We start from the raw sequence: 24,648 nt of genomic DNA on the forward strand, positions 1-24,648 counted from the left end.
CACAAACATCACTGACATCTGGATGATTTTCTGAAAAATCTGTGAGATCTGCCTTGGTCGCATATGCCATTTAATGTGCAGAGTAGTGTGTATGATCATAGTTTGCCTGTTAATTCACATATACCTCATGCTAATTCTGAATGTTTGTAAATAAGATAGATATTGTCGATTGTTTTACTTTTCTGAATTTATATAGTAAAGTTTATTTTGTTTGTTTAAAACCATGGAACCTAATGGCTTTATTTCCCTAGTAGGTAACTGGGTTTTCAAACTTTGTCTACTTTAAACAAAAAGTTACTGGTCCCTATCTAGATCGTAACAAGGTCAAGAGGTATTATTGGGTATGTACCAGGGGATATGAAGCAAAAGTGGTTAAATGGAATTAAGGTACAGATCAGACATGATTTAACTGAATGGCAGAACAGGTTTGAGGGCTGAATGGCCTACTCTTCTTCCTATGTTTCTTTTCCTTCTGTCCGTAAGAATAAACAATAATTGTGGGCAATCTCAACCCAGTTTCTCGACATAAATTCAAAGTACAGAAACTGTTCGAAATTCCCTATTAATTGGTAGCACTGAAGGAAGGGCCTTTAAGGACTTCAAATATTGACTTAATTCTATTTTTCCACAGAAACTACCTGACCTGAGGATTGCTTCAAGCATTTTTTTCTGTTTTTGTTTCCAGATTTGCTGCATCTGCAGTATTCTATTTCTTGTATTTTTTTTGTTGACAGCCTTGAAAGTAGCTTTGTGACAACCAGTTTTCAAAGCATTTCAGTCTTCTTGACCAGATAGCATATTAGTGCTTTGTTTTGAGTGAAATTTCATGAGAAAAGGAACAAAAAAGCAATGATAGATAATGAAACTATTTTAAAAAATGTTCCACTAGCTGTAATCAACCATGTTACTTTAAATCAGCAGTACCGCAGATTTGCTTTACCAAAAGCAATTTGTATTTATATAGCACCTTTAACATTGTAAAACATTCCAAGCCACTTCACAATAGCATTATGAAACAAAATGTGGCATTGAGTCACATTGAGGTATTCGGACAGATGACCAAAAACTTGGTCAGAGAGATAAGTTTTAAAAAGCATCCTTAAGGTGGAAAGATGACAGGGGGGTTTAGGGAGGGAGTTCCAGAACTTGGGACCTAGGCAGCAGAAAGTAATGCAGCTAGTGGTGAAGTGATAGGAATCGGGGATGCACCAGAGGCCAAAATTCAGCAATCAAAGCTAGGTTATCCATTTCTTAACAATTTTTATTTAAGCAAATTTTCAAAACTAGTTTTAAAACTACACATTGTATAATTGGAATACTTAGATTTGGTTTTCAATGTAACAGTTTTTTTTGCTTGAGGGACATGTACTAGATTTTACTATTTGTTTAAATACGGAATTACACAGGCATGCTACATAACCCACTGCTCGGCAAATATAAAAGAAAATGTTGAGGTGGAAAGTAGAGGAAAAGGCACAACCAACAGGAGACTGGTGAAATTACTATTCTCATTCACTGGCACTGAACTTGGCTGTAAAATGATCGCTGATCAGGAAGAGATTAATAATGGGATGGGAAGTCTTTAATAAATATTATATTTTGGAGCCAATAGGAAATAGACGTGGGACTGAGTCAGGAAGTTAGTGAATAATTGAAGGAAGCTGACAAATAACAATAGAACTGGAAAGTATTTTTAATTAACTTAATGTTAGTCCAAAAGTGTCTCTACAGTTAAAATAGAACAAATTGAATTGGATGCTTCAATTAGGCAGGCTACAGATAGTTCCGTTGGTAATTTTACAACATGTTTTCTTCCATTCCAGCTACTGGATACTATTTTGAAAACAAGCATATTCAATGTTCAGCAGAGATAATTATCACATAAGGAAGGAAACCTGGACAGTCATTTTCAGGCTGCTAGGGTTTAGAAACAAAGTTAATAGCTTAAGTGTGACAAGAACAGAAAATTGCAGCACCAGAAGTATGGTTTCCTCTTCCCATGGCTGCAGAGATTATGATGATAGGAATTTGAATTCATGAGAATCCAGTATAATCATTTTTTTAGTGTATCCATTTGGATATGGAAATAGCAGAATAACTATTTTATCTTTATTATTTGAAGGTGTAGAGTAATTCTGAGGCGGGAAGCGACAGCACATTTAGAGATTAATAGAGTATAGACAATAAAGGCGATACAGTTAAATTAGACACCAGAACATAGTTTGCTGATGTAAAACTTAAACTACATCTTAGTTTTTAAACTCAAGGCTACAGACCATGTGTGGTCTGAGGAGTCTCTATGGTCATCAGATTTTTATATTCATGGACTTATGAATTGTTTCTGTATATTAAAGGAAAAACAATGGTGGCACCCTTTCCTTTTGAGTGACTGGTACCATCTTTTACAAGTATCCAAGCAATAAAAAAACTTGATCTGAAAAGGAAATTTGTTACAATAAATGGTCACATAAGAAGGATTATGTGTAATCCACACATTCAGATTATTCAGATTAAAACTTTGAGTGGGTTTTACCGTACTTCAGATGTCAGCAAGCACTACCTCTCCACCATTTCTTTTGACCCTTCCAGTGCCTTTATAATGTGAGACTACTTGTAAAATATCCAATCCTGGATGAGTGGCACTTTCCTCTATTTAAACCTTGGAAAACCCAAAGCCAATGCCTTCATTTCCTGCCACAAACTCCTTCTCACCAATTCCATTTCCCTCCATGGCCACCACCTTATCTTGAAACAGACTGTTGGTAATCTATGTGTCCTAATCAGCCTTGAGCTTTGGAGTCCATACCCTGTACACCACAAAGACTGCATGCTTACTTCCATCCCTGTAACATTACCCACCTCTGTTGCCACCTCAACCCATCTGCTATTAAAAGCCTCATCCATGCCTTTGTCACCTGCAACTATGATAGCTCCAATGGTCTGCTAGCTAGCTTCCCATCCTCTCTGAGCTTCAGTTCATACAAAACTCTGTGCTCCCTATCCTAACCAGTGCCAAAACCTTGTTCACCTGCATTTGCTCTTGGTCATCCAAAGTCTCCAATTTAAAATTCTTATCCTTGTATTTGAATCTTTTCAGGGCCCAACAATCCCTATCTCCTTAACTTCTCCCACCAGGAATCCATTCTTGTGACTCTGGCCTGTTTTGCATCAACTCTTCCTTTGCCCCACTTTTGACTGCTGTGCCTGCAGCAATCTAATCCCCACATCCATAATTCCTGCCTATACTTCGGCACTTCCCTCTCCTCTTTTAAAAACGTCCTCAAAAGCCAGCATTTAAATTCTCCAAAAAACTCCACCTTTAACTCAGCTTTTGGCTGATTCCACTTCTGAAGCAAGCTGGCATGTTTGTCAATGTTAAAAGCACTATACAAATGCAAGTTTTTATTGTGCTCTTAGTAAAAGAATGTTAAGAATGTTAACTTTCAACTCTGATGTCAGGCTCCTTTATTGCTAGTTACCTAGTTGTGAATTTTCAGAAGCAAACACAGAATGATCATCAAGTCTGAAGACGGCATAGAATCATTATTGCACAGAAGGAGGCAATTCAGCCCATTGAGACCATGTTGGCTCTTTCTAGAGCAACCTTATCATTAGCCTGCTCTATCCCCGTAGCTCTGCAAGTTTATTTCCACTATGTGCCCATCCAATTTCCTTTTGGAATCATTCATCATCTCCACTTCCACCACCCTCGTCAGCAGTGAGTCCCAGGTAGTTACCACTCACTTCATAAAAACTGACTTCCTCTTATCCTCCCTGCATCTCTTGCTCAAAACCTTAAAACTGTGTCCCTAGTCTTTGTACCATCAGCTAATGGAAACACCTTTTCTTTGTCTACCTTATCTGAACCTGTCATAATCGTGTACACCCCTATCAAATCTCTTCTCAATCTCCTTTGCTCCAAGGTGAACAAACCCAGCTTCCCCAAACTAATCTTATGGCTAAAGTCCCTCATTATACAAACATACAAATTAGAAGCAGGAATAGGCGAGTAGGCCCCTCGAGCCTCCTTCGCCAGTCACTAAGATCATGGCTGATCTGACTGTAACCTCAACTCCACATTGCCTCATCCCTGGAACTATTCTGGTAAATCTCCTCTGTTGAGGATGACCAACTTCTGTGGAGAAAATTGAGGGACATTCTGGCATGGGGGTCCATTGGGGTGGGAGAGGGGGAATTGCTGTCAGAGCTGTGAGAGTGGGTTGGGAGGGGTTGGGGGGAACGGTGAGGATGGGGAGGTGCCAGAGCTGTGTGAACAGGGGGGTGCCAGAACTGTGAGAATGGTGGAGGGGGTGGTGAGAAAAGCACAAGCAGGAAGTAATCGGGTACTGCGCATGCACAAGTTTTAAAGGTCAAAATTATGGGAAAATCAGCGTCCTGGCTGTATGCAACCTGAGACAGTGGCCTCAAATATGGAATGATCCCCAGTCCCATAAGATAAGGGACAGTTGGTCACCCTGCTTCTGTACCCTCTAAAAGATCCTCAAAAATCTCAAAACAAATTTTGTTATGTAGGGAAATAATTGTGAGATTTTTGAACCACTTCTCTTCTAGTTTAAGCATGAAGATTTTAATCAGGTAAATGGCATCCCTTGGCTTAGCTTCTTAAAGTTTTTGGGGAAGTTGAGAAAAACTGAGATATGCAGCTTTGGAATGCTAAAGATTGGCTGATTTTTGGATCGAGATAATTCAGAGCGAGCTGTGCATTAACAACCAGTCAGGTCACAGCACAAGAGCAATATTAAAAAAGGAGGCTTGTTTGCTTGAGGGTAAGATGTTTTATTAGAGCCAATGACATTTGATTGTTTCTTTACTTACTCCCTAAATACGCCCCAGAAGATTTTTTAACCTTTGTTTCTTGACAGCGGAAATTGCTAGAATTTCCCCTGCTATAACTAAATCGTCTTTTCAAAGCAAATGTAATAAGGGTAAAAATAAAATAATGGAATGGTGAAACATATACACAAACAGTTTGGGAACACAGCAGGTCACTCAGCATCTATGGAGGGGACAACTGCATCAACATTTCAAGTGAGTATTCAGAAGATAGGAAGAGCAGATGAGCAAGCATCCTAATCGAATCAGAGAAAATGGGTGAACAAACAAATAAACGTGGAAAGTGTCAACAGAATGACTATTGGATGGTGTAACAGATTATCTCAGTCAATTAAAGGAAAGAAGTGTTAAAGAAACAATAAATTGAATTTAATGTCCCCCACAGCAAGCTTGGAATCGAGGTGCGAGAGGTGGATACTTAATAGGACATGAGCTTGCAGGGTAGAAATTCCGCTGTCTTCCCACCTCCGTCTGATTAATTTCAGAACAGGAAGGCTCATGGACAGCCTTCCTGCCTGGGCACTAGTTAAGGCCCTTAAAGGGGCAAGTAATGCCCACTTAAGGGCCTCATTCACTGCCACTGGTATTCAACCAGCGCTGGGCAGGGTATTCACCACGTGGGCTCCCGAAGGGGCCTCGTTCAAAGGCACTCAGTGCCTGATTGAGGGACCAGGCATCTGGAAGGGGGAAGACCAGCTGGAGGCCACCTAACTGCCCTTTCCTCTGAACCACCCCGCTTCCCATTCGCAGCCAGCGACGTCCTCCACGCGACCCCCATCCCACCCTCATTCACCTGTGGCTTGGGTCCCTCTTCAATCCTAGGCCTCCGGGGGATGCATTTAGCAGCAGCTACCACCACTCTCGGTAGTGCTAATACTGCTAATCCACCCCACACCCTCATGTCCTATAACCAGAGGCCGGCAACTCTCAGATATTCTGCCCCGGAGTCAAAAAATCCCAAGGTGAGCCTGCCGCTGCCCAGTTATCGGGCATTTAATTCCAGCTGGCCTTCACGAATGGGTCTCCCTACTCCCTCCAGCCAATGAGAGAGACCCCTGTTGCCAACATTAAATTCTGCCCAACAATTTTGTAAGTAGCTGAGACAGTGAGCAGCCTGCCCAAGAAAAGTAGGAGAGATGGAAAATAAAAAAACCCTGTGGATCAGATTTTAAATTAAAACCGAAGAGGCTGGCAGTATATAGCGGGTCCACCTGTTCCAAAGAAAAAGAACATGTCAATGTTACAATTCCATTCCAACAAGAAATCTGTTTTCTTTCCTTTCCACCCCTCTTGACCACCCCCAATCCCTCCCCCTGCTTGCTGACAGACTAGATTTATTCTGCCACACTTTCCCAGATATCAAAGGGATTGTGCGGCTGAATAAATTTACTCTCAGAATTGTGTTTTTCTGATTCTAAGAGAATAGGGAACATTAGGAATAGGAAAAAAAACCACAAGCCCCAAAACCCCTGCTTTTATTTGTTTGTGTTCACTATCATCGCCTAACCATACCTGAATCCTCTCTTCTGAATAATATTGCTTTCCCTTGTAACGTATTCCACATGTCAATTATTCTTCATGTGAAATAGGTTTCCTTGAATCACTCATTTTAGAAGTAGATCCCCCAATTTTTGATCCCATTGTACAGCGTGAAGAATTTATCTGGATCTCCATTATTCATTGGGAGAACTTGAGGCAGTTCAAAATACAGGAATTCTTTTTTTTATTCTTTCACGGGTTGTGGGCTTCACTGACAGGCCAGCATCTATTGCCCATCCCTAGTTGCCCTTGAGAAGGTGATGGTGAGCTCCTCCTTGAGCCGCTGCAGACCATGCAGTGTACATACATGCACTGTGCTGTTAGGAAGGGAGTTCCGGGATTTTGACCCTGCGACAGTGAAAGAACATCGATATATTTCCAAGTCAGGATGGTGAGTGACTTGGAGGGGAACTTCCAGGTGGTGGTGTTCTCATCTATCTAATGCCCTTGTCCTTCTAAATAGTAGCCGTCATGGGTTCGAAGGTGCTGTCTAAAGAGCCGCTACTGTGCGTCGGTGGTGGAGGGAGTGAATGTTTGCGGATGTGGTGTCAATCAAGTGGGCTGCTTTGTCCTGGAGGGTATGAAGCTTCTTGATTGTTGTTGGAGCTGCACTCATCCAGGCAAGTGGGGAGTATTCCATCACACTCCTGACTTGTGCCTTGTAGATGGTGGACAGGCTTTGGGGAGTCAGGAGGTGAGTTACTCACCACAAGATTCTAGCCTCTGTCCTGCTCTTGTAGCCACAGTATTTGTATGGCTAGTCCAATTCATTTTCTGGTCAATGGTAACCCCCCAGGGATGTTGACAGTGGGGGATTCAGTGATGGTAATGCCATTGAACATAAAGGGGCGATGGTTGGATTCTCTCTTGTTGGAGATGGTCATTGCCTGGCACTTGTGTGGCATGAATGTTACTTGCCACTTGTCAGTCCAAGCCTGGATATTGTCCAGGTTTTGCTGCATTTGGACATGGACTGCTTCAGCATCTGAGGAGTCGTGAATGGTGTTGAACATTGTGCAATCATCAGCGACTTCCCTACTTCTGACCTTATGATGGAAGGAAGGTCATTGATGAAGCAGCTGAAGATGGTTGGGCGGAGGGCACTACCCTGAGGAACTCCTGCAGTGATGTCCTGGAGCTGAGATGACCGACCTCTCACAACTACACCCATCTTCCTTTGTGCTGGCTATGACTCCAACCATTGTTTCTCAATGTAATGGTTAGCATCGCATGCTTTAGTTTTGTAGTCCCCTCCCCCTCCCAACTTTTTTCTGCTACCTTCAAAAATTGCGGAGGTCAGGACAGTCCAACCTTTACACATCTCAGTATCACTCATTGGTTGTCCTTAAAGGCGAGAATTGTTAACTTGATATACAATGCACAATAATGTAAAATGAACAATTTCTCCGTAGATGTGAGCACAAGTTACTGGTTACTCTTGTAAACATTAACTGTAGTTTGCAAATTTGTAGAAATCTGTCATGCTCTATTTTGCTGCTTTGGTGTTTAATAAATTATTCACCTCTAGATGGGGCTAATAGTAATGGTTTGATCAGAATAACCCAGCTTTGCTGCATGACTTTGTCACTCAAGGAAATAGTTCATCTCATGGATTTTATGGCTGAATTTTACCCTTGGTGGGCGTGCGCGATTGGTGGGCCCGGGACCAGAAAGAAAACGGATCACCGACCGCAATTGGCCCCGTCCACGATTTCACGCTGGCTGGCCAATCAACGGCCAGCCAATGTGAATCGGGAACTGAAAAGCTCAGTGCTGCCGGGGTGGGGTCGGGAAGAGGGCAGGCAATGACATCACTGTAGGCGCGGTTGAGTGCTGCAAGAGATTTCCCTGAAGGTAGGCAGCTCCGTCAGGGAGCTGCAGACCTCCAAATGATTAAATAAAGGTTTAAAAAGCTGCCAAAAATGTCCATGCATCACAATCAAGCACCTGAAAATATACCTAATAAAAATGCTGTCCAAATGTTTTTTTATTTTATTTCATAACCGAGATTTCATCCCGCCCTTGGATAAGATTTGATGAAAAATGTAAAGACTGCTTAGCTGATTCACCCATCCGCCAATCATAAGGTTGGATGGGGCATGAAAAATCGGAGACAGTTATCGGCGGTCACACTTCCGAATTTTGCGTGTGCCCGCCGAGCGAAATATCATGCGAGTGCGTGATGATGTCGGGATGCTTTCCCAACGTCATCCCATGCGACTTTATGCTTGATCAGGTCAGGTGCTTGCCTGCCCACAGGACGTAAAATTCTGTCCTATGTTTTTTTTAGTATTCCTACATTTTCTCTTGGTGTTATTTGCCATTTGTTCCTCATTTTGGAGGGAGGCTACATCTACATGGATCAGTATGTGCAACATATTCTACACAGCCTGTGTGGTAGCAAATATATTATTTAGAGAGCAGATGGGAATGGTAAATAAAACAATGGTACTGGGATGTGAAGGCTGCTAGCAATAAACAGGGATTTGGGTGATATAAATCATGTGAGCAAGGTTTGCAGATCTGAACTAAAAGAATATGTTGCACCAGGATATAGCCCAGCTAATTTTTACATTCTTCTGATTTTCCAGTTAGGGAATGATCGTGGGAAGGCATATTGTAAGCATATTCAAATAAGGCTGTTATTTGTGCTTTTGCAATACTGGACAGCAGGAACACTGATCTTTGATACCCATAATTGCAATAGTGGTGGAGGGAGGATGCATTTAGTTTTTAAAACCCAGAAAACAAGTGGCTTTATTACAGGCCAGTGGGAGAAATTGCAGTTTAACCGGCAGTTCAGAGGTCATCACCATTCTAGCTGAACAGAATCCTGAAAGTATGCCAAAGATGCATTAATAATCCTGAGGACAGATGTTCAGTTGGTGTCAAAGACATACCATTGTGATGGACAAGACATCCTTCCATGTTAGATATGCGTTCAGCTCTGTGAAAGTGGAAATGCAGACCCCCTCAAGGCACCGTTAAGCTTATAGGCATGTCCACTGTGCAAAAACTAAACACTTCTCTGCCGATGCTGCCAGACCTGCTGAGTTTTTCCAGGTAATTCTGTTTTTGTTTTGGATTTCCAGCATCCGCAGTTTTTTGGTTTTATCACGCCCCCGCTCGCCGAGCCGAAGATTCTGCCCACTATTTCAAGTGGAAAAAAACTTCCCCATCCAAGCCAGTTTGACACTCTGTGAGCTATGAACCATCACAATGCACCTGCTAATTTGTCTTTATATTAAGCTTACCCATTTTAACATTGGGAGTCTGACGTGTTCTATTCCTTGATTCAGCATAGGGAAACTAGCAGTTATTGGCTGGAACCGCTGTTTTCGGTCTTTGTCAGCTTCCTTGGCAATCTGGTGAGTGTGGTAAAAGAGTGGTAAAAGCCCAAATTTTGGGGTCAGTGGCAAAACAAGGGAGCTGACATTGAAGAAAGCTTCTCACAAAGATTTAGGGATCTCTGTGGTGTGAAATCTCCTTTCCTGACAACAGTTTAAATTTGGTGCCAAGTCTTGGCACGCAGCAGCAGTGATGTCAGCAAGCAGGAAGGCAGCCAATCAAATTGAAGTTCAACAAGCTAGGTAGTTAAAAGCATTTTTAATTATTCACTTTTAATTTACATTTTCAGTAACCGAAATTAATGTAAATGTTTGCTTGGGTATAGATAATAAGCAAACTTCAAAAAAAAAACAAATTATTAAAAAAAAAATTGATTTTGTATCATTATGGAGAAGTTTGACATTCCACAAATATAAAATCAGCTTTTCAGGGTTTTTAGAAGTAATTATGAAGTTTTTACACTGTTAAAAACCCAGTTACACCTCATTCAAAAAGGTGCAATTTATATGGCAATGAGACTGATACCATATAAGGGGAAGCTCTCATCAATTCTATTGATTTCCATGATTGCCAACCTGAGAGGGGTACCTCAGCAGCCTAGCCATTGGAGAAATAGAGAATAATTGACAGCAATCTCTGGAATTTTATGTTGTTTCTCTTATGTGCCGACTCCAGAAATTGCTGTCAGTTTCAGTGGATTAGTGACGATGATTGGTGTTATTTTGCTGTCATTATCACCACAAAATCAGGGCCAACAAATCAGAGATGTTAGAATCGATGGCATTACAATGAAGAGCAAAGAGATCAGTAGGAATGAATAGTGAGGCATTAAGACTTTTAGATAGAATTGTGTTACAAGTAGCTCAGGGAAGCTATATACCTTTCTTCCATTGATCTAATAACTGTTGCTATAGCACAAAATGGACTGATCAAAATTGTAAGGTGATTTTTATTTTAGTTCCATTTCTCAGAAGGTCTCTATACTGAAAATTGAACACTTTGGATGCAGAATGTTCAGAATATAAATAACATTGTTCTTATAATCTGCTTACAATTCATGTCCAGACTAAACATTAGTTTATCATTACTAAACATGTCCAAATCATAATTCAAAACTATTGCATCTGAAATATATTCTGAAAGCCTGAACTATTTATTAATATTGTTCTTAATATGTTTTTGCCAACAGGATATGACAACTATAGAAAGAATGTCAAGTTGTCTTGATGAGACGTGAGTACTGAAGGGAACTTAATGGAGTTCCTTTCTTTATACCTAGGGAAAATAGTTGTGTATTGGTAGAAGTATTAAAATGTCGAAGCTGCTTACTTAGTTTGATTCATTAGGTAATTCAATTTTCAGCACCACATTACCACTATAATTATTTTAAGTCCCATTTTTGTGCAGTAGGAAACATTTTTGTGCTGGAAATTGAATTGCCAAAGCATTTAAATTAAACAACTTTGAATTACTATTTTTAATAATTCATGCTTTTAAAGTGCATAATCAACTTCAAATTAATCAATAATAGAGTAAAACGCTCTGCATAATGCAGAAATAATTTGTGCAAAACCTGATCAAGGTAAAGATTTGATAATAGCATCTTTTATAACTAAGTTTTCTATTATAATTTGTTTTGTGGATACTTCTACATGTCAACAAAATCAACAATCTTTACCATGTCCTCAGAAATCAGAAATTTTAAAAGCCATTGTTTTGAAATATACAATTATATCTACTTGTATTTTTGTAGGCTAATTAGAAAATATACTTCTTTCAATCTCAATATTTCAAATAAAGAAATTGGAAAATTGCCATTAACTTCAGCATGCTGAGTGTTATAGGGAGATTCAATTTTAAACACATATTGAGTCATGATGAGCCAACAGCTACATCAGTCAAGCTATTGTTCTCCTATGATTGTAATACTCAATGGGAGTGCTGCTTCTTACTAATGCTCTTATCTGTAGATTGAAGCCCAGCAAGCCATGGCAGCAGACCTTCTCAGAAGTGTTTGGCACTCGCTGGAAAATCCTGTGGTTCATTCCATTCAGGCATAGGCAACAGCTGCGAGTCTCCTACAACCTGGCCAATCACGTTTAACAGATGAAAGCTGAAAAGACGAGTTCTCCTGTGTCAAAGTATTAGCAGAATTTCCAGTAATACTTGCATCCCCATGTTCAATTTGACACTTGACACTTCTCTCCTAGCAACAGTAGTGTGTTCCAAGTAATATTCTGAACAAAACTTCTGCCTGTTAATAGCTAATACAGGCTGTGTTTCAGGGCCACAAAAGAGTATTGAATACAACTCTTTGAAGTTATTACAGTTATCTTAGAAACATTGTTAAACAATTAATTATCAATAATGAGATGTGGGGATTTTCTTTATTTAAATATTCCAGCCGATTTCAGTCTGATTTTTAGCAAAGAGCTAATGGGATGACCATTTTGATCAAAAATGCTACACTTTTTTTTCTGGAGACTTCTTCAAATAAGCGTGTCTGAATTGTTCAGTTTGTGAAAGGTGCTAGCATTATTGTACAGCCTAATTCATAATCATGAATTATTTTTGGATCCATCAATTGCAAATATATATTGCTGGGAAAAATTTAGCCTATCACAGGTCAGGAACGAGATGTCAGTCTTTGTAATGTTACATGTTAATGCGAAGAAAGATGCATAAGACAAATTGTTTGGGATTTTTGAAAGAATTACATTGTGGTTTTAAAGTATGTTGTCTGCATGTGACTTTCCTTTCATGATTAATTTTTAATGTTTTTTGTACGTTCAGTTACTGTAGTTCATTTATACCAATATTTAACTTTTGTATCAAACATTGCTGATGGGATTAACTACCATTTGTTATTCTTGAGTGTTACGAGACCATGTTTTTATGGAAATGAGAAAAAAATTGCTAAGAGTGAGTGCATGCTAGGAATATGGAAATTCTCAGTTGAGAGGATCATGGAGTGTCACAGATCGCTTGGAGAAAATGATTAATGAAATTTATTTAAGTATAATAAAATCAATTTGGCCAGTCCTGTGGGAAACAGTTTACAGGTTAGCTAATCAAATTGAAGAATATTTTATCAAGTGCCTATAATTTAGTGACTTTTATTGTGACAGTGCAATTGGCTTGTTCTGATGAATTCAGGAACCAAAGATATTACATAACTGTTAGGACAAGCTCTAATAGTAAAGTAAATTGTGATTTTTTAAAAAATAACCTGCAGTAATTTATTGCAATAACTTTGTTGTGTCCTGATTGTCAGACCATAGATTATCCTGATCTCTCCATAGTGATTATGTGTATTTGTACAATATATGTGAATTGCAATAAGTCTGTGTCTCCTCTCCCTTTAGGGGATATCTGAACAAGTAGTACACACTGTTCACACAATTTTATCCAATGTAAAAGTAAATTCTTACCCATCTTCTAATCAGAAAACCCTTGACTGAATCATTAAGAAATGCTGACATCTGCCATGATGGATCTGTCATAAGTGATGGTAAACAAATAGCATTATTGACTGTTAAAGATTATGTCAACTTAATTGCAGGACCTCTGTTCTTTTTATGGTTAGTAATACGAAATTACAATGCTTAATATCTGCTGTTTAACTTTGAAGTTGAAGTAGCATTGGTGTTTGAATGAATTCTCACAAGCCCATGTTTTTCCCAATTTTCTCCCTTTATATTGTGAAGGTGCTGGTTTATATAAGTGTAAAGTTCACAGGTAGCAGCAACCATTCCCAATAGTCTTTAGTTAGAAACCTAGACAGAGGATGTCAATAAAACTATCCCCATGGAGAGCATCGCTACCATTTGACCCTTTCCTTCTGCAAGCACTTTCCAACAGAGATCAGAACCAAGAATGACCGATTTCCCTCACCTATTTAGACCATTGGCACGAATACCAGTTGCAATTACAACTGCTCACTCAGTATACATTGTGCACCTAAGATGTGAACCTTGTGGTCTGCTTGGTTCAAAGGGAGTTTGGTCTTACATTTATTCACCAGAGCCATTAGCGGAGTTCACTTTGCAAAACAATTTACCAGGGTCAGATTGACTTGGTGATACAGTTGCATTGTGACATCATGAATTCCATATCTTTCTCAAAAAAGGTACTAGCAGCAAAATGCAAAGCTTGATTATGGCTTTCATGTAACAGGTGGTAACATACATTGCAATGTAAACTATGCTGATCAGCCAGTATGGCACTCATGTGGAATTTTAAGGTTAAGTGTTTTTGGGTTTGCCAGGGGCTGAGCTTGCCTGAAAGATCCATATTCAGATTGTAACAGCCTTTTAATATTATAATTTAAAAAATGTATCCTATTTAAAAAAAACAGACTTTGTATATATAAATTAATACACCACCCATCAGAATACTGTGTTCTGACAAATTGACCATGACTTTCATAGTCAAGTATATGGAGTAAGTAGCAAGGTTTGACATCGTTTCTGGACGGGTTTATCATTTGTTAGAGTTGAGCAGTGGTTTTGGCAATTATAAAGTGTCTTTAGACTTCCCTATTTTGATCAGATGTGGTGCATCTCTTCAAATATAGAAAGTCAATTACAGTGAGGGATGAAAGAAAACAAATTTTGCAGCACATCAGTTGCAGAGCTTTGTGTCTGGTTTGAATAAAAATACATATATTTTCTTGTAGGTTCTATGCTACATTGTTTCAGAACCTAATATCTTGTTCTTTCATGTAGGTTTACTTTTGTTTAAGAACAAATGGTTATGGTTTGACCTTCATTTACACCTGATGTGGTGAAGTTATGAGTTGTCCGTACGTAACAGTAGGGGCTTATTCTAGGGTTGTGATCAGTTGGCTTTTTCACTTGCGCACCTCAGGGTAGTGTCTTTGGCCCAACCACCTTCGGCTGTTTCATCAATGACCTTCCTTCCATCATAAGGTCAGAAGTGGAGATGTTCGCTGATGATTGCACAAGGTTCAGCACATTCGTGACTCCTCAGATGCTGAAGCAATCCATGTTCAAATGCAGCAAGACCTGGTCAGTATCTAGGCTTAGGCTAATAAGTGGCAAGTACCATTCGCACCACACAATTGCCAGGCAATGACCATCTCCAACAAGAGAGAATCTAGCCATGGCCCCTTGATGTTCAGTGGCATTACCATCACTGAATCCCCCGCTCACAACATCCTGGGGGTTACCATTGACCAGAAACTGAACCAGACATGCTATATAAATATAAAAACAAAAAGCTGCAGGTGCTGGAAATCCAAAACAAAAACAGAATTACCTGGAAAAACTCAGCAGGTCTGGCAGCATCGGTGGAGAAGAAAAGAGTTGATGTTTCGAGTCCTCATGATCCTTCAACAGAACTAAGTGAATCCAAGGAGAGGGGTGAAATATAAGCTGGTTTAAGGGTTGGGGGGGGGGGGGGGGGCGCGGTGGGGGGGGGCGGGGGGGGGGTGGGGGTGGGGGGTGGGGTTGGGTGTGGGGAGAGAAGTGTGGTTGCAGGGACAAGCAAGCAGTGATAGGAGCAGATAATCAAAAGATGTCACAGACAAAAGAACACAGGTGTTGAAGTTGGTGATATTATGTAAACGAATGTGCTAATTAAGAATAGATGGTAGGGCACTCGAGGTATAGCTCTAGTGGGGGTGGGGGGTGCATAAAAGATTTAAAAATAATGGAAATAGGTGGGAGAAGAAAAATCTATATAAATTATTGGAAAAAACAAAAGGGGGAAGAAACAGAAAGGGGGTGGGGATGGAGGAGGGAGTTCAAGACCTAAAGTTGTTGAATTCAATATTCAGTCCGGAAGGCTGTAAAGTGCCTAGTTGGAAGATGAGGTGCTGTTCCTCCAGTTTGCGTTGGGCTTCACTGGAACAATGCAGCAAGCCAAGGACAGACATGTGGGCAAGAGAGCAGGGTGGAGTGTTAAAATGGCAAGCGACAAGGAGGTTTGGGTCATTCTTGCAGACAGACTGCAGGTGTTCTGCAAAGCGGTCGCCCAGTTTATGTTTGGTCTCTCCAATGTAGAGGAGACTGCATTGGGAGCAACGAATGCAGTAGACTAAGTTGGGCGAAATGTAAGTGAAATGCTGCTTCACTTGAAAGGAGTGTTTGGGCCCTTGGACGGTGAGGAGAGAGGAAGTGAAGGGGCAGGTGTTGCATCTTTTGCGTGGGCATGGGGAGGTGCCATAGGTATGGGTTGAGGAGAAGGGTGTGATGGAGGAGTGGACCAGGGTGTCCCGGAGGGAACTATCCCTACGGACTGCCGCCGGGGGGGGTGAACGGAAGATGTGTTTGTTGGTGGCATCATGCTGGAGTTGGCGGAAATGGTGGAGGTTGATACTTTGAGTGCGGAGGCTGGTGGGGTGATAAGTGAGGACAAGGGGGACCCTATCATGTTTCTGGGAGGGAGGAGAAGGCGTAAGGGCGGATGCGCGGGAGATGGGCCAGACACGGTTGAGGGCCCTGTCAACGACCGTGGGTGGAAAACCTCGGTTAAGGAAGAAGGAGGACATGTCAGAGGAACTGTTTTTGAAGGTAGCATCATCAGAACAGATGCGATGGAGGCGAAGGAACTGAGAGAATGGAATGGAGTCCTTACAGGAAGCGGGGTGTGAGGAGCTGTAGTCGAGGTAGCTGTGGGAGTCGGTAGGCTTGTAATGGATATTGGTAGACAGTACAGTCTATCATCAGAGATTGAGACAGTGAGGTCAAGGAAGGGAAGGGAAGTGTCAGAGATTGACCACGTGAAAATGATGGACGGGTGGAGATTGGAAGCAAAATTAATAAATTTTTCCAAGTCCCGACGAGAGCATGAAGCAGCACCGAAGTAATCATCGATGTACCGGAGAAAGAGTTGTGGAAGGGGGCCGGAGTAGGACTGGAACAAGGAATGTTCCACATACCCCATAAAGAGACAGGCATAGCTGGGGCCCATGCGGGTACCCATAGCCACACCTTTTATTTGGAGGAAGTGAGAGGAGTTGAAGGAGAAATTGTTCAGTGTGAGAACAAGTTCAGCCAGACGGAGGAGAGTAGTGGTGGATGGGGATTGTTCAGGCCTCTATTCGAGGAAGAAGCTAAGCTATATAAATAGTGTGGCTACAAGAGCAGGTCAGAGGCTAGGAATCCTGCGACGGGTAACTGACCTGCTGACTCCCCGAAGCCTGTCCACCATCTACAAGGCACAGGTCAGGAATGTGATGGAATATTCTCCACTTAGCTGGATGAATGAAGCTCCAACACTCGAGAAGCAGCTCCCTTGATTGGCACCACATATAGAAACATTCACTCCCTCCACCACCAAGGCACAGTAGAAGCAGTATGTACCATCTACAAGATGCACTGAAGGAATTCACCAAGGCTCCTTAGACAGCATCTTCCAAACCCACAACCACTACCATCTAGGAGGACAAGGACAGCAAATAGATGGGAACACTCACCGTCCTGACTTGGGAATATATCACTGTTCCTTCAGTGTCACTGGGTCAAAATCCTGGAGATTCCTTCCTAACAGAACTGTAGGAGCACCTGCACCTAATGGACTGCAGCGGTTTAAGATGGCAGCGAACTACCACCTTCTCAAGAGCAATTATGGTTGGGCACTAAATGCTGGCCCAGCCAACAAAGCCCAGATCCCATAAGTGAATTTTAAAAAAACTGAGAAATTAATATAAATCATAAAAACTGCATTTGTGGAAAAGCATTATTCAATTTTTTTGCATCGTTAAAATATAATATTGAAAGGATCAAAGATCAACAGCAACAGTATTTCTAAACAAAGTAATTCAACATTAATGAAAAAAGCTTTTCGTCTTGCACTCACCAGGAGAATTCTTGCGAATTGTCCTGTTGAGTGTAAGATGAAAAACTTCAATTAAAAAGTCTTTTTTCAGCAATACTCAAGTTCTGTATTACCAAACGACTATTAATAATGAATAAAGCAGAAACATATCAGAGGGATTATTATAATACAAAGCAAAACCTTGGCCTAGTCCGATATGCTGACTGCTATTTACTGATGTATACTTTTCAAGTTTAATCACTGCCTTTCTGAAACTTTCCTGAGATTTCAGTGTCTGTAATTGATTCGCAACAATATCTACAGGTTTCTAAAGTGAGCTGCCTATTCATTTGCAGATTCATTAGCAACTTCTTCATTAACTGGCTACCTTTCTGGGATTGAAACAAATTCAGCAGCTGCAGTTTGGCTGTTTTGTCAGCCAGAATAGCCAATTGCAACTGAAACTCGAGCACTGAGATAAACAACACATTGAGTTCCATATGAAGTACTGATAAATACAATTGAGTTTCAATTCAACTGCCAAAGAAAGTTCACAATCTCACTTGAATGCTAAGAACCACTTTGCCTCATGTTGTAATCATTTTTTATTTATTCCTGTAGAAGGGAAAGGGTTTATCAGTAGTTTCATCCCAAGGTGAACACCAGCTGCAAAATATGCTAAATATCTGGTGGTTCAGGGAGTCTGGAGGTTTTTTGGCGGGTTTGACAGGCTGGTTGACCAAAAGCTGCAGGAGGTAACTTTTGTTATTGGCATTTGGTAGTGCAAAGAATTTTCAGAATATTTTCATTCACTATTAGGTTAGTTGGAATAGTATCTTGACCAGTGACAATAAAGTCCATGGTAAGTACAGGACAAGTGACATGGACACAGGTGGTTATCAACCTCTTCAGAGCATTAGAAAAAGTCTTCTTCATGCCCAAAGCATTATCGGTATCATTAACTATTCCATCTTCAAACTGAATTTCGTATTCCATTAGAGCATGAATGGCAATGCCGGTAACAGCACCACATGTAACAGAAAACAAAAAAACTTTGATCAGAACCTTATAGAGGCAATGGGGGTCTTGGCTGCTGGCTGGAGAGTACCCCATGTCACCTCTGGAAAGGTCTGCTGCATTTTGTGCCACTCAGGCATTTGACAGACCAGCAGTGGGCCTTCCCAAGGTCAAAGACTCCTGGTCAATCAGAAGCCAGCAGCTCCAATGAGCGGCAGCACCGTTAGGGAGATGGTGGCTGCTGCCGAAACAACACCCGAGCCCTAGGGTCGTCGCTGAATATTAGGCCACAGGTAAGTGATGGCAAGGGTGGAGAGAGTGGAGAGTGGGGCATTGTGGGTTAGTGGTGTTGGCAGCAAGGGCAGTTGGGAAACTTTCAGCTGGCCCCCACCTTCCCAATCATGGGCCCACTCCCCTTCCAGATGCCAGGACCCTCAAAAAGGCAGAGAGTGCAGTTGAACAAGGCCTACCCCGCCCCGCCACCCATCTCCCCCCACTAGGAACCCCTTATGACTTTGCTTGTCATGCCCCCCACATAGTGAGTCACTCACCTGCAGCAGGTGAGACGAGGTCCTTAAAGTGGTCATTAATTGGCCATATATGGGCCTCTTTTGGTGGCAGGCAGTAAGGCCGTCCACGAGCATGCCACCATGGACTTAATCAAGGTGGTGGCAGGAAGGCGGTGGGGAACCCACCTGCCACCCTCCTACCTAATTAAACGTCGTTTCATCACCAAACTTACAAGGATGAGGGTAGAAGATTCTGGCCATCATGCAGAAATGATTGCATAGAAGACATCCCAGTGGAATGTCAGGTTCTAATACTGTTCTTCTGAAACCCTGGATGTTTATCCTCTCCTCTTGTGCCACAGTGATTGCTGGAAGTGACATCACCATCATGCATGGCTTCCTTCCACTGCCATATTCCAGAGGCTCTCGCTTTGTCTGTGTGGTGAATGGTCTTTAATAATCAAATTACAAACATGATTCAACACCACATTATATGATGTACAGGAGAGTTTATCTTTATCCTTACAGAGCTTGACCCTAACCCCTTTACAGCAGTCACTGGTAGTCGTGTCCTTTTGATCAGATGATATGGACATTTTAACTAATCCACGCTGTGAACTTCATCTTTGTCATTAGCGTCCTTCTATCTACATAAGATGATGGACATGTAGCTAATCAAATCTGGTCGCTTCATATGGTGCATTTTTGCTGATGGCTGAAGAGGCCAATCCTTGAGAGACATATTCTACCACAAGTTCCACATATAAAGCGGTCACCAGGTGCCGTTGTGGGTTGTTGTTTTCAGCGTTAGTGCCTGTTGCCAAACAGCTGTAGCCACTGATCATCATGGTAAACTTCTAATTTTTTTTTTTACAATCCAAGTTTTTTACAACTTTTTAAAAAATGGTGTTATACAGAAGCCCTGAAGAAAAAAATATATTTGTTAAAAATACTCATCCTTGAGCAAAGTAGCAAACAAAAAGGATGTCAATTTAAATTTCTATCCTCTCAGTTTACTCAGAAAAATAGAAACCTTTCTAATTTAGGAGCAAACCTTTCTAATTTGAGCATTTAACCTCAAAAACAGGTTGGGGTCAGATGAGATGTATAATTTTTCAAAAATATCTTAAACCCACCTCTAACTCACATACTTCCAGTTTAACAGAGCAGGGATGGAGCAGACAACCAACCGTACCCAGGAGGCAGAATCACAGAATGGTTAGAGCACAGAAGGAGGCCATTCGGTCCATCATGTCTCACTGGCTCTCCAAAGGAGCAATTCACTTAATCCTACTTCACCACCTTCTCCCCAAGTCCTGCACATTCTTCCTTTCCAGATAATAATCTAAGTTCCTCTTGAATGCCTCAATTGACCACACTCCACTACACTCTCCAGAAGTACATTCCAGATCCTAACCATTGCTGCATGAAATAGTTTTTCCCTCATGCCGCCATTACTTCTTTTGCCAATTACCTTAAATTTGTGCCTTCTGGCTCTTGATTCTTCCAACAATGGGAACAGTTTTTCCCAATCTACTCTGTCCAGGCCCCTCATGATTTTGAATACCTCTGTCAAATTTCCTTCCAATGCTCTCTTCAAGGAAAACAGAACTAACTTCTCCAATCTATCTACCTAACTGAAGTTCCTCATCCCTGAAACCATTCTCATGAATATTTTCTGCCCCCTCTAATGCCTTCACATCCTTCCTAAAGTGTGGCGCCCAGAGCTGGACACAATACTCCAGTTGAGGCCTATCTGGTGTTCTATACTCTTTGTACCCTAAGCCCCTAATAAAGTCTAGGATGCCGGATGCTTTATTAACTGCTCTCTCAACCTGTCCTGCCACCTTCAATGGTTTATGCACAGATGCATTCAGGTCCCTCTGCTCCTGCACCCACGTTAGAATTATAACTTTTATATTGTTGCTCATCCCTCTTTCTACCAAAATGAATCACTTCACACTTCTCTGCATTAAATTTCATCTGCCACCTGTCTGCCCATTCCACCAACCTGTCTATATCCCTTTGAAGTTATATACTATTCCCCTCACGGTTCACAATATTTCTAAGTTTCGTATTGTCCGTAAATTTTGAAATTGTGCCATGCACACTGAGGTCTAGATCATTAATATATATCAGGAAGAGCAGGGATCCTCACACTGACCACAGGGAACTCTGCAATAAACCTTCCTCCAGTCTGATAAACATCCATCTGCTTCCTGTCCCTCAGCCAATTTCGTATCCGTGTTGCTCCTGCCCCTTTTATTCCATGAGCTCTAACTTTGCTCACAAGTCTGGCGACACTTTATCAAATACCTTTTGCAAGTCCGTATACCCCACATCAACAGCATTACCCTCATCACCACTCTGTTACATTGTCAAAAAAACTGAAACAAGTTAGTGAAATACAATTTGGCCTTAACAAATCCATGCTGGCTTTCCTTACTTAATCCACATTTGCCCAAGTCGCTATTAATTTTGTCCCAGGTTATTACTTCCAGAAGCTTCCCCATCACCAAGGTTAAACTGACTGGTTCATAGTTGCTGGGTTTATCTTTACACCTTTTTCTGAACAAGGATATAATATTTTTAAGCCTCCAGACCCCTGACACCACCTCTGAGGCTAAGGAAGACTGGAAATTTATGGCCAGTGTCTTCCCAATTTCCACTGTCACTTCTCTCAGTATTCTGGTGCCATATCAACTTTAGGTACAGACTGCCTCATCTTTATCAATTTTAAACCCTCTAATGTCTGAATTGCCATCTGTTTCATCATGACCTGGGCAGCATCTTCATCCTTGGTAAAGACAGATGTGAAAGTATTGATTTAATACCTCAACCGTGCCCCAGCCTCCCTGTGTAAATCCCCTTTTTGGTCCCTAATAGGCCCCACTCTTCCTTTTACTCCCTTTTTACAATGATATGCCTCTCAAAGACTTTGGGATTCTCCTTTATGTTAGCTGTCGGTCTCTTTTCATGTTCTCTCTTTGCCTCTCTTATTTGTTTTTTCATTTCCCCTAAACCTTCTGTATTCAGCCTGCCTCTCCATTGTATTATCCATCTGATATCTCATAAGCACACTTTTTCTTCTTTATCGTAATCCACTATCTCTTTTGTCATCCAGAGTGTTTGGATTTGTTTACTCTATCTTTCCTCTGTGTGGGAATATACACTGACTGCGAAACTACACCCTCTTTAAAGGCAGCCTATTGTTAAGTTACGGTTTTGTCTGACAACCTTTGATTCCAGTTTATCTGGGTTAGATTTTGGCTTCCTCCCAGTTAATTATTCTTACTCTGGATTGTTCTATGTCCTTTTCCATAGCCAACCACATCCTTATGATACAATGATCACTACCCTCTAAATAAAAGTAGAGAACTGCGGGTGCTGGAAATCCAAAACAAAAACAGAAACAGAAATACCTGGAAAAACTCAGCAGGTCTGGCAGCCTCGGCGGAGAAGAGAAGAACTGCCCTCTAAATGTTCCCCTACTGACACTTGATTCACTTGGCCAACCTCATCCCAAGAACCAGGTCTAGCAAATTGCCAGGAGCCCAGGATGCAAGTATATCCAGGGGTCTCTCAGAGGGACCGGTGAAAGGTTCCAGGTGGCAGGGGGGCAGGGTGACTAGGGTGCGAAACAGGACGCAAAGTCCAGGGATCAGACAGGACAGGGGGCATGAAGGACAGTGGTGGGTCCCCAATTGGGCAAGGGAAAGGAAAGGGAAACCTGCCTAGTTCTCCCCTCCATCCCTCACATTCTCCCACTGGCCTAAAATGGCAGGGTAGGAAGCAGCATTAAGTGGTGGGCCACCCTAGGCCTCACCACCTCATCTGCCTCTGCCCCCCCTAAAATTGCTGCCTGGTCAGGGTTGGAAGGAGACACATAGAATTTCCCCCCCACTGTTCCCCCCGCTCCAAATCTGCAAAACCGTTGCCAAGGCACTGTAAAATTCTACTGATTGTTGGGACAGAGATGCCAAAGTTTTAGTCATCAGAATTTTGTACTTCTGGTTCTATTTTTAGTTAAGTGAGCAAACTCTTAGGACTTCTGTTATTGGAGTTTTAAAAATTTATTCTTTCAAGGAATGTGGGCGCTGCTGGCAACTTGTTTCTAATCCCTAATTACCTTTGAACTGAGTGGCTTGCCATTTCAGAGCTATAGGCCAGTCCAGGTAAGGACAGCAGATTTCCTTCCCTAAAGGGCATTATTGAACCAAATACATACATATGAAATAGGAACAGGAGTAGGCCATTTGACCTCTCAAGCCTGCTCTGCCATTTGCTATGATCATGGCTGATCTGATTGTGATCTCAAGTTCACTTTCCTGTCTACCTCCTATAGCCTTTGACTCCCATATCAATCAAGAATCTATCTAACTCAACCTTAAAAATATTCAATGACCCTTCCTCCACTGCTCTATGGGGGAGAGAATTCCACATACTAACAACCCTCTGAGGGTTGTCTCCTCATCTCCATCTTAAATGGGAGACTCTTTATTTTCAAACTGTGTCCTTTAGTGCTAGTCTCTCCCAGAAGGAGAAGCATCCTGTCAGTATCCACCCTGTCAAGTCCCTTTAAGATCAACTCTCATTCTTCCAAACTCCAATGGATACAGGCCCAATCTGTCCAACCTTTCCTCATAAAATAATCCCTTAATTCCAGGAATCAGTTGAGTGAGCTTTATCTTAACGACTTCTAATGCAATTATATTCTTTAAGTAAGGAAACCAAAACTGTACACAACACTCCAGATGTGGTCTCAGCAAAGCTCTGTCCAACCGTAGCAAAACCTTCCCTACTTTTATATTTCATTCCCCTTTCAACAAACAGCAACATTCCACTTGCCTTCCTAATCATTTGCTGCATACTAAATGTTTGTGATCCATGTACCAGGACACCCAGATCCCTCTGTACCTCAGAGTTCTGCAATCTCTTTCCATTTAAATAATATTCCGCTTTTCTATTCTTCCTGCCAAAGTGGACAAAATCACATTTTCCCACATTTTACTCCATCTTCCAAATTTTTGCCCACTCACTTCACCTATCCATACCCCTTTGCAGACTCCTTATGTCTTCTTCACAACTTTCCTCCCTATTTTTGTGTCATCAGCAAATTTAGCAACTACACATTCAATCTCTTCATCCAAGTCATTAATATAGATCGTAAATAGTTGAGGTCCAGCATTGATCCCTGTGGCACTCCACTAGTTTCAGTTTGCCAACCTGAAGATGATACATTTATCCCTACTGTCTGCTTGTTATTTGCTAACCAGTCCTCTATCCATGTTAATATATCATCCCAATACCATAAACTCTTATCTTGTGCAGTAACCTTTGAAATGAGCCTTATCAAATGGCTTTTGGTAATCCAAGCACACTGCACATACACTTTTCCCTTTGACTATCAATGATAGTTTCATGGTCACTGTTACTAATACTGGCTTTCAATTCCAGATTTTTGGAGGTGGGATTTGAGCCAGTGTCCCCAGAGAATTAGTCTGTGTCTCTGGATTACCAGCAGAGTGTCATTACCTCTATGCCATTGTTTCCCTATAGAAAGTTAGATTAACCAAGTGTGCAAACATTGCAACTAATA

At 41.4% G+C, this 24,648-nt stretch overlaps 1 protein-coding gene across 1 annotated transcript in view; it reads left to right on the plus strand.

The window, feature by feature from the left end:
* zdhhc21 (zinc finger DHHC-type palmitoyltransferase 21) overlaps positions 1–14,110 on the plus strand; it is a 232,685-nt gene extending 218,575 nt beyond the window's left edge. The window contains exons 7-8 of the mRNA XM_041185500.1: positions 10,931–10,974; positions 11,712–14,110. Coding sequence (XP_041041434.1) covers positions 10,931–10,974; positions 11,712–11,844 — 177 coding nt within the window. The 3' untranslated portion in view covers positions 11,845–14,110. The remainder of the gene's footprint in view (positions 1–10,930; positions 10,975–11,711) is intronic.
* Positions 14,111–24,648: the final 10,538 nt, after the last annotated feature.

This window comes from Carcharodon carcharias, chromosome 4 (genome assembly GCF_017639515.1).
Source record: "Carcharodon carcharias isolate sCarCar2 chromosome 4, sCarCar2.pri, whole genome shotgun sequence".
Lineage (NCBI taxonomy): Eukaryota > Metazoa > Chordata > Chondrichthyes > Lamniformes > Lamnidae > Carcharodon > Carcharodon carcharias.